Genomic DNA, 10108 nt, shown 5'->3' on the forward strand with positions numbered 1-10108 from the left:
GCTAGTGCAGCTTTTTTATTCAAGCTCACCTAACTCCCTCTTCTTTCTCTTCCCTCCATTTCTCCTCCTATCACACCTTCCCACCTCTCCCTGTTTCCCTGTTTGTGTTCCCCCTCTCCCCTCCTCTCCCTGTCTCCTCTCAGCATCCTTCCTTTCTCCCCCTGGTATGATGAATGAATGCAGAGTGTGTGCTGTGTTCAGAGTGAATCAGGACAGATCCTCTAACATATGCAGGAGATCAGGTGGAGGCAGAGCTGCCTGCAGCCCAATGCAGCAGCACAGATTCACATCATGCGCCTACCCACCCTGTTATCTGAGATGTGCACTGCCTCTTTAATGCAATCTCTCTCTCTCTCTGATGTTCTCTCTCTCTCTCCTTGCAGGTGGGTCCAGATCGCTTGCCCGCGTCTCTCCATTGATTGGGGCACTGCCTTCTCCAAACCCCTGCTGTCTCCCTATGAGGTAAACCGGCGTCTTACAACAGCTCGCCACGATCCACACTGTCTGCTGCTGTCATTCACTATCAAAAGAGGACAAGAGCGTGCACGCGTACACACACCCATACACACACTTCAAATGACTTTTCTCCCTCGGAGCAGGTGGTGTTGTGTAGGAACTTGCACCCTGTGATAAATGTGGGAAAATAACCTCATGTTCTGATGTCTGGTGTTAACATTGCAGGGGCTCATCAGTGCTGCTTGTCTCAGAGCAGGCAGGTAGCAGTCAGGCTGGTAGGGTTGATGGGGCTGAGGACAGGGCTTGGGAAAGAGGCTGGTAGGCTGGATGGATGGGGCTAGGGAGAGAGGAAGGAAGGCTGGATGGATGGGGCTGGGGAGAGAGGCAGGCTGGCTGGATGGATGGGGCTGGGGAGAGAGGCAGGCTGGCTGGATGGATGGGGCTGGGGAGAGAGGCAGGCTGGCTGGATGGGGCTGGGGAGAGGCAGGCTGGCTAGATGGGGCTGGGGAGAGAGGCAGGCTGGCTGGATGGGGCTGGAAAGAGGCAGGCTGGCTGGATGGGGCTGGGGAGAGGCAGGCTGGCTAGATGGGGCTGGGGAGAGAGGCAGGCTGGCTGGATATGGCTGGGGAGAGAGGCAGGCATGGAAACTATGCAGTAGGAGCCCCTATGTTCTCTCTCAGCACTGTTGCTCTTGCTCTCTCTCTCTCTCTCTCTTGCGTGCTCTCTCTCGCACTCTCTCTTGCGTGCTCTCTCTCGCACTCTCTCAATTCAAGGGGCTTTATTGGTTTGGGAAACATATCTGTACATTGCCAAAGCAAGTGAAATGGATAAACAAAAGTGAAATGAACAATAAAAAGTGAACAGTAAATATTACACTCACACAAGTTCGAAAAGAATAAAGACATTTCAAATGTCATATTGTTTATATACAGTGTTGTAGCGATGTGCAAATATTTGAAGTACAAAAGGGAAAATAAATAAATATGGGTTGTATTTACAATGGTGTTTGTTCTTCACTGGTTGCCCTTTTCTTGTGGCAACAGGTCACACATCTTGCTGCTGTGATGGCACACTGTGGTATTTCACCCAGTAGATATGGGAGTTTATCAAAATCGGGTTTGTTTTCAAATTCTTTATGGGTCTGTGTAATCTGAGGGAAATATGTGTCTCTAATATGGTCATACATTGGGCAGGAGGTTAGGAAGTGCAGCTTAGTTTCCACCACATTTTGTGGGCAGTGTGCACATAGCCTGTCTTCTCTTGAGAGCCATGTCTGCCTATTTCGATCTTTCTCAATAGCAAGGCTTTGCTCACTGAGTCTGTACATAGTCAAAGCTTTCCTTAATTTTGGATCAGTCACGGTGGTCAGGTATTCTGCCACTGTGTACTCTCTGTTTAGGGCCAAATAGCATTCTAGTTTGCTCAGTTTTTTTGTTAATTCTTTCCAATGTGTAAAGTAATTATATATTTTTTTCTCGTGATTTGGTTGGGTCTAATTGTGTTGCTGTCTTGAGGCTGTTTATTTGTTATATATCCACAAAGATTGGACAAGTGGTTTATCCTTACTGTTTTGGTTTTGGATAGATAACTCTTTGTGTTGCTGTTTGTTTAGTGTGTCCCAATTTTCCCAGAAGTGGTTAGATTCTATGGATTCTTCAATTGCATTGAGCTGATTTCTGACTTACTGTTCCTTCTTTTTCCATAGTGTATTTCTGTATTGTTTTAGTGATTCACCATAGTGAAGGCGTAGACTCAGGTTTTCTGGGTCTGTATGTTTTTGGTTGGATAGGATTCTCAATTTTTGCATTTTTGCATTCTTCATCAAACCATTTGTCATTGTATTATGTTTTCTTGGGTTGTCTGCTTGACATGTTTTTATTTGATAGGGAAGCTGAAAGGTCAAATATACTGTTTAGGCTTTCTACTGCCAAGTTTACACCTTCACTATTACAGCGAACTGTTTTGTCCAGGAAGTTGTCTAAAAGGGATTGAATTTGTTGTTGCCTAAATGTTTTTCGGTAGGTTTCTACACTACTTCCATCTATAGCATTTCTTAATATTGTGCAGTTCCTTTGGTTTTGATGCTTTGCTTTCACACTTTGCATCGGTTATTGACTGGAAGCGTAATATGCTGAAAACCGGTGACTAGCGGAATGACAACAACATTGATGCTTGTTAAAGAAGAGATGGAGAGAGGGACAGAGACACCTAACATTGGTACATTTAGAAACTACTCTCCTCTACACTAATCATATACTTTGCACACGAACCGCCACCTTCTTTGAGTAAGAAATCATGAATGTATTTACGTGAAATGCGTTGTGTTTGCCATGGATCTCTCTCGGTGGACAGGGCAGCCTTGGAAAGGGAGTTGGGCCTTTTCGCGGCACGCTTGTAAGGCTCTGATTGTCCGAAATGATTCCAACAAGTCTTCTACTGTTGTCCTTCTCTGTAGTTGTCCGGTATCTGGGGACTTGTCGTGTAGTCCTGAACAGAACTACAGAGTTAATTTTCCTTCCATTCACTCTTGAAGATGCTTCTTTGAAGATAGGCTAGCCAGCCGTGTCGATGGTTCCCAGTGGGGTGATGAGAGTAACGTAATACGATGGTTTGAGTAGAGTATTAGGATGGTCCTTCTTAAATTCACTTTCGAAGATACTTTACTCAGGACAGCTAATCAGCCGTACCAGTGATTGTCCGGGAGGTGAGTTTATCGTCTCCACCTCGTGTTGAGATTCAAAGTTCAAACCACTTTAAATGTGCACCTGCAGCTTCACGCTTTTCTGGTCTAATATGTTTTTTCTTAACTCATCATTTCTACAGTTTGTAGTAAAGGGGCGGTTCCGACAGGCTGACACGCTCTCTGACCTCACTCAGGGGCAGTGGCTACTCACCGTGTACAGTTATAAAAAAACTATTATCTCTTATAGCTTCTCCAATCACATCCCTCTCTTAACAAAACACTTTCATAATTTTTCATATTCCATGTACAACGCATAGTATGGAAACTTTGTGTATGTTCTGGGTATACTTTTCAAGTTACAGTAGTTCCTTTTTAACATTTTTAATGACGTCACAAAATAACGGACAAAATGACTGTGTTCTATAGATTGCCTCTGACCATTCCCCACGTTCTATGTTAGAAATATTATTCCAGTAGTTGCTTTTGAACGTGTTAGGTTTTCAGCGGGAAAAAGGTCTGTTGAGACAAAGCACATTCCTTTGGTGAATTTGGAGAGGGAGGCCTGAATCTTCTCCCCTTGATTTACAACAGGACGTGAGTTGTTAATCCCCACTCGTTCTTCCTCTGCGGGTGAGAGGGGGTCTGATTTGAAGTTATTCATTGCAAACCTGATCTGACCTATTTAGATTCTCATGGACAGTCATGACACTCTCTTCAGGTAGACTGTGATTTTGCTGTGATCTGATAGGGGTGTCAGTGGGCTGACTGTGAACACTCTGAGAGACTCTGGGTTGAGGTCAGTGATAAAGTAATCTACAGTACTACTGCCAAGGGATGAGCTCTCTCTCTCTCTCTCTCTCTCTCTCTCTCTCTCTCTCTCTCGCTCTCGCTCTCGCTCTCTCTCACTGACTATAGTGTACACTAGGAGCACAGCAGACCAGCTCCCCCCGATGGTGGCCGCGCCACACTGCATCCCAGCTGCAGCTTGTTTTTCTAACTAGAAAGAGATGGATCTGATAAGCAAATGATTGTTTGTGTGCTCCTGCTGAGGTTGTGCATCCCTTAAGACAGGCATTGGTTGCACAGTGATCACAAGCACAGAGGTGTGAATATGATGTGTTCTACGCTTTAGAGACATGAAGAGGTGTTAACACTTTAAGCACTATCAGTCATTATTGTTTCTAATAATGAGTCATATGAGATGAGAAATGAGTCGTATGGTTTCTATAGATATTTGGTTAGTTTCTAAACAGGAAAGGTGCCCCTGGTATGATAATTAGCAGGATGATCATCATGGTCATATTTTAAGCTGTGGTCCAATGTCAGTACATTCCATATCTGTGATCATGCACTGTTTACATGTCCAATCCTACGCTGCTGCTATGATATTGACTAATGCTGTAGATGGTGTGTGACTGTGGTTCACCCACTAATAAGATCCCTCCCTGATGTCAATTTGTGTTCAGAAGCTTTCTAGTAGAATGTGCCTTGGCTTCCCTGACAGACCTTTTTCAAATAGTATCAATACATATAAATGCTTTGTGCCATCTGCAGTGGTGTGTATGTTTGATAAGTTGATTCACCTCTTGTCATCCCTGCTAATAGACTGTGTCTGTGTCTGTGGGCTCCGCTCTCCTCTGTGGCATTCGGAGATGAGGAAGAGAGAGATATTGGAGGAGAGGGAGCAGTGGTTATTTTCAGAGCGTCTCATGTTATATTTATAGTCAATAAGACACACTTGCCTCCTGTCAGCAGAGGGATTAGCAGGAGCAGCTAGTTTACACGGAGGGAGGGAGGGAGGGAGGGAGGGAGGGAGGGAGGGAGGGAGGGAGGGAGGGAGGGAGGGAGAAGATAAGAAAGAACAATTTGTGATTGATAAGAATCAATTACATTATTGGCCAGGGCTGTGACGATACCAGTATCGCCACATGTTTTCCATGGCAAAAAGGGAAACACGAAGCAGACAAAACTCTTTGGTTATTTAAAACCTGCTGTATGTAGAATATTGTGTGCTATAGCTTGGTAAAAATAAATACATGTGACTCTGGATGACAACATAATGATGTGTGTTTCCAACATTAGGGCTGTTTTCCTAAAGAAGTTAAATCTGCTTTGTGCTTTGTTTCCTTGCCACGATACTAACGAGTATCGTGATACTGGTATTGTCCTGGCTCTAGTATTGACATGGCTTAACATGATAGCAAAGGGGAAATTATTGAAATTGTTGGCAGAACATGTACAATACAAGAGTTGTTTATGGAATTTTCTATCAAATTTAAAACTCCCTGACCTGTGTCTTTTGAATAGAGATAATTGGAAAATCTTCTGTATTATAAATGCATTCTCTTTATATTGCTATATCTTAATGTTCACTAACTCTGAACATAGCCAGTATGAATCATTGGCTCTAAATCAGTCTCACACATGGTAAAGCACTGTGTGTTGGTTCCTCGCCAACATTACAGTCCAGTTACTCTACAGTGAGTATGTCCTAAATGGCACCCTATTCCCTATATAGTGCACTATAAAGGCTATTCCCTATATAGTGTACTATGAAGGATATTCCCTATATAGTGCACTATAAAGGATATTCCCTATATAGTGCCCTATGAAGGATATTCCCTATATAGTGCCCTATAAAGGATATTCCCTATATAGTGTACTATGAAGGATATTCCCTATATAGTGCACTATAAAGGGAATAGGGTGCCATTTCGAAAGCAGACACAGTTAGGTAGGTAGAAATAAAGTGACATCCACACTTGTCATCCACACTCAATACTTTGACACCTGTCTGGCATGTGTGTGAAGTCAGACCTTGTGCCATCGTTTTCTGCATACTGCTGTGCTCCATACAATACTTCTCTCCTTCACTGTTTCTACTCAACCAACACTAACACTTCTGCCTTTTCCATCAGACCACTCCCTACCTCAATGACATACCAATGTCAGGGAAAGCCATACCAATTCCATTTGTGGAAATGAATAGCAATTCAAATCATGAATTTAACAAAACCTTGATTACAACTAGGCAGCTCAGGAATGAAATAGTTTAATGGAAAATGACTGAAATGGAACTGGCCCCAGGCCCTGATTATGAGCTATGTACAGTATGATATGCTGTAGTAAAAGAACAGGACAGGACAAATCAACAGAATGCTGGAAGCCCTCTGTTTTGGTTGTGTTGTCTGTGTATGCAGGTAATCTATGTTTAACCTCTCGGTCTCCCGTCCTCTCCTCTACCAGGCAGCTGTGGCTCTGCAGCAGGTGGGCTGGCAGGAGGTGTACCCCATGGACTTCTACTCCAATCAGAGCCTGGGGCCATGGGCGCCCAACCACCCCGACAACCAACCAGCTCGGCCCGCCCGCAAACAGACACAGGTGAGTAGGGCAGATGTTGAATGACATGGATGGGGAAGGGGACAGGAGATGAAACCACGTGTGTGTGTGTGTGTGTGTGTGTGTGTGTGTGTGTGTGTGTGTGTGTGTGTGTGTGTGTGTGTGTGTGTGTGTGTGTGTGTGTGTGTGTGTGTGTGTGTGTGTGTGTGTGTGTGTGTGTGTGTGTGTGTGTGTGTGTGAATCAGTCAGTCAGTCAGTCACATGGCTTAAATGGAAGAGCTAACGGAGCAAGCACGTTACCATGGTGACACCCAGTGGTACACTGACAACAGGACACATTTCATGATTTTTTTATTTCTTATTTGATTTGTGTTGATTCATCGTTACATAATCTGACACTATGTTATACATTCTGTACAATGACTTTTAAACGTGAACAGTCAAATGTACGCATTCCCTTTTGGATTCATATTTCCTTGCTATGAACATTCCTTGTGAGTTTTCTTGTCATCTGACTATACATGTTAAACATATCAGGGGTAAGTAATATCAGGGGTAGGTACTGTCACAGTCCCAAATGTTAACTCTCTCCCACTGTTTCCCTACAGAAGACTGGCTCACAGCCAGCCCCTCTCTCCGCTCCCTCACAGCAGGCTGAACAGTGTGGACAGAACCAGTGCACTCCTTGTGGCTGTCAGGGAGAATGACACTCACACCACCACCAGTCCTGGCTGCCAGCTCTTATCATGGCCATCGGTTGGAGCCAGGTCAGCCTAGAGGGGAGTGAGTCTATCTACCACCCACAGGAGGGCTTTCACTCTGAGCCCTGCTCAACACCTCACCTCCCCCAGGAGACAGAGAGCAGCACAGAGAACCAGAGACTCTTCACCTCAGATACCCCTCCGTTGTTGTCCTGACGGAATAGACTATACTGCATCTAAGGGTTGTTACCTTTTAAAGTGTGTATGTGTTGAGCACAGAGAAACTGAGGCAAGGTATGTCTGTGTATGAAGAGGGTGAATAAGTGCAGGAATGTGTGTGAGTGGGTGTGCATTTATGTATATTTTTCTGTGAAAGAGAGAGGGAGGAGAATGATATAAGAAGTTGGTGTGTGGGGGTAATAAAGAGAGAGGAATACAGAAGGATGGCTCTGAGTTGGTTGTGTTAGATGCCAGGGGATGTGGGTGGCTTTGGTTAAATACAAGCCACTTATCCCTGGAACAGAAGGAAGCTGCCAACCACTTTACACTGTAACCCACAGACTATATTAAAGAAGAGAATGCATATGGTCAAAAGATGAGACATGCTGTTTCTCTCCATTTCAAGCTTGTTTTCTTTCTATTATATTATACAGTAACAGTCAAAAGTTTGGACACACCTACTCATTCAAGGGTTTTTCTTTATTTTTACTATTTTCTACATTGTAGAATAATAGTGAAGACATCAAAACGATGAAATAACACATATGGAATCATGTAGTAACCAAAAAAGTGTTAAAAAATCTAAATATATTTCAGATTCTTTAAAGTAGCCCCCCTTTGTCTTGATGACAGCTTTGCACACTCTTGGCATTCTCTCAACCAGCATCATGAGGTAGTCACCAGGAATACATTTCAATTGTGCTGTGTTAAAAGTTAATTTGTGGAATTTCTTTCCTTCTTAATGCGTTTGAGCCAATCAGTTGTGTTGTGACAAGGTAGGTGTGGTATACAGAAGATAGCCCTATTTGGTAAAAGACCAAGTCCATATTATGGCAAGAACAGCTCAAATAAGCAAAGGGAAATGACAGCATCATTACTTTGAGGCATGAAGGTCAGTTTCTTCAAGTGCAGTCGCTATAACCATCAAGCGCTATGATGAAGCTGGCTCTCATGTGGACTACCACTGGAAAGGAAGACCCAGAGTTACCTCTGTTGCAGAGGATAAGTTCATTAGAGTTACCAGCCTCAGAAATTGCAACCCAAATAATTGCTTCACAGATTTCAAGTACAGACATCTCATTTACATTACATTTGACATTTTAGTCATTTAGCAGACGCTCTTATCCAGAGCGACTTACAGTAGTCTCAACATAAAACTGTTCAGAGGAGACTGCGTGAATCAGGCCTTCATGGTCGAATTGCTGCAAAGAAACCACTACTAAAGGACACCAATAAGAAGAAGAGACTTGTTTGGGCCAAGAAACACGAGCAATGGACATTAGACCGGTGGAAATCTGTCATTTGGTCTGATGAGTCCAAATTTGAGATTTTTGGTTCCAACCGCTGTGTCTTTGTGAGATGCAGAGTAGGTGAACGGATGATCTCCGCATGTGTGGTTCCCACCGTGAAGCATGGAGGAGGAGGTGTGGTGGTGTGATTTGGTGACACTGTGATTTATTTAGAATTCAAGGCACACTTAACCAGCATGGCTACCACAGCATTCTGCAGCGATACGCCATCCCATCTGGTTTACGCTTAGTGGGACTATCATTTGTTTTTCAACAGGACAATGACCCAAAACACACCTCCAGGCTGTGTAAGGGCTATTTGACCAAGAAGGAGAGTGATGGAGTGTTGCATCAGATGACCTGGCCTCCACAATCACCCGACCTCAACCAAATTGAGATGGTTTGGGATGAGTTGGACTGCAGAGTGAAGGAAAAGCAGCCAACAAGTGCTCAGCATATGTGGGAACTCCTTCAAGACTGTTTGAAAAGCATTCCTCATGAATCTGGTTGAGAGAATACCAAGAGTGTGTAAAGCTGTCATCAAGGCAAAGGGTGGCTACTCAAATATAAAATATATTTTGATTTGTTGAACACTTTTTTTGGTTACTACAGTATTCTGTATGTGTTATTTCATAGTTTTGATATCTTCACTGTTATTCTACAATGTAGAAAATAGTAAAAATAAAGAAAAACCCTTGAATGAGTAGGTGTCCATACTTTTGACTGGTACTGTATGTTAACTTCGCCACCCTCTTCATACGGATCTTGTCACTCCAATGACTCATATTTAAATCTCTGACTAATAATCAACATTAAACTGTGCTGAAATGACACAATGTATGTATTGCATTTGCCAAGTTTATCAATAAAACAATATATAATAACATGATTTAATTAAAAAATGAAGAAATGATGGAACGTGCTGGTATATTTAACATGTCTACCATGCAGGAGCAAGTTGAAGAGTGTGTCAGACAGGAGGTCCTGGTTGGGGCTGTGTACTAGTCCGTCACAACTACCTCTCCACTCATCATTTATTAATGACCGGAGTCTGTCAACGGAACATTCTCAGTCTGACTCACTAGAGATGATTGACAGCTGTGTGTGATGTGACCTAAGCTAGGCTGGTTCCCTGAGTACATCTCTCTCTAGGTGATCTACCACAGTCTCTTTGATGTCACACGTACGGCACCCCTCTGATGTCACAAGGCCCTCCTCTGACAAGACCTGCTGTGCTGCAGCTTCTACTCAGATCAGTCACCGCCGCATCTGACAAAACAAAGGCAAAGGTGCTAGATATGGCTGGTCCCACCAGATGCCCAGGTCCTCGATGTTCTATTCAAATCAAGTGTTATTGGTCACATGCACATATTTAGCTTGTGTAGCGAAATGCTTTGGTAACTTACTACGTCACTGTATGT

The 10108-nt window shown here is 43.5% G+C and overlaps 1 protein-coding gene across 1 annotated transcript in view; it reads left to right on the forward strand.

Annotated features, from left to right (window-relative positions):
* dph1 (diphthamide biosynthesis 1) overlaps nucleotides 1-9576 on the forward strand; it is a 97852-nt gene extending 88276 nt beyond the window's left edge. Inside the window, exons 10-12 of the mRNA XM_014163047.3 lie at nucleotides 384-462; nucleotides 6386-6520; nucleotides 7087-9576. Coding sequence (XP_014018522.3) covers nucleotides 384-462; nucleotides 6386-6520; nucleotides 7087-7185 — 313 coding nt within the window. The 3' untranslated portion in view covers nucleotides 7186-9576. The remainder of the gene's footprint in view (nucleotides 1-383; nucleotides 463-6385; nucleotides 6521-7086) is intronic.
* The last annotated feature ends 532 nt before the right edge of the window (nucleotides 9577-10108 follow it).

The sequence above is a fragment of the Salmo salar genome, chromosome 20, assembly GCF_965601325.2.
Source record: "Salmo salar chromosome 20, fSalSal1, whole genome shotgun sequence".
NCBI lineage: Eukaryota > Metazoa > Chordata > Actinopteri > Salmoniformes > Salmonidae > Salmo > Salmo salar.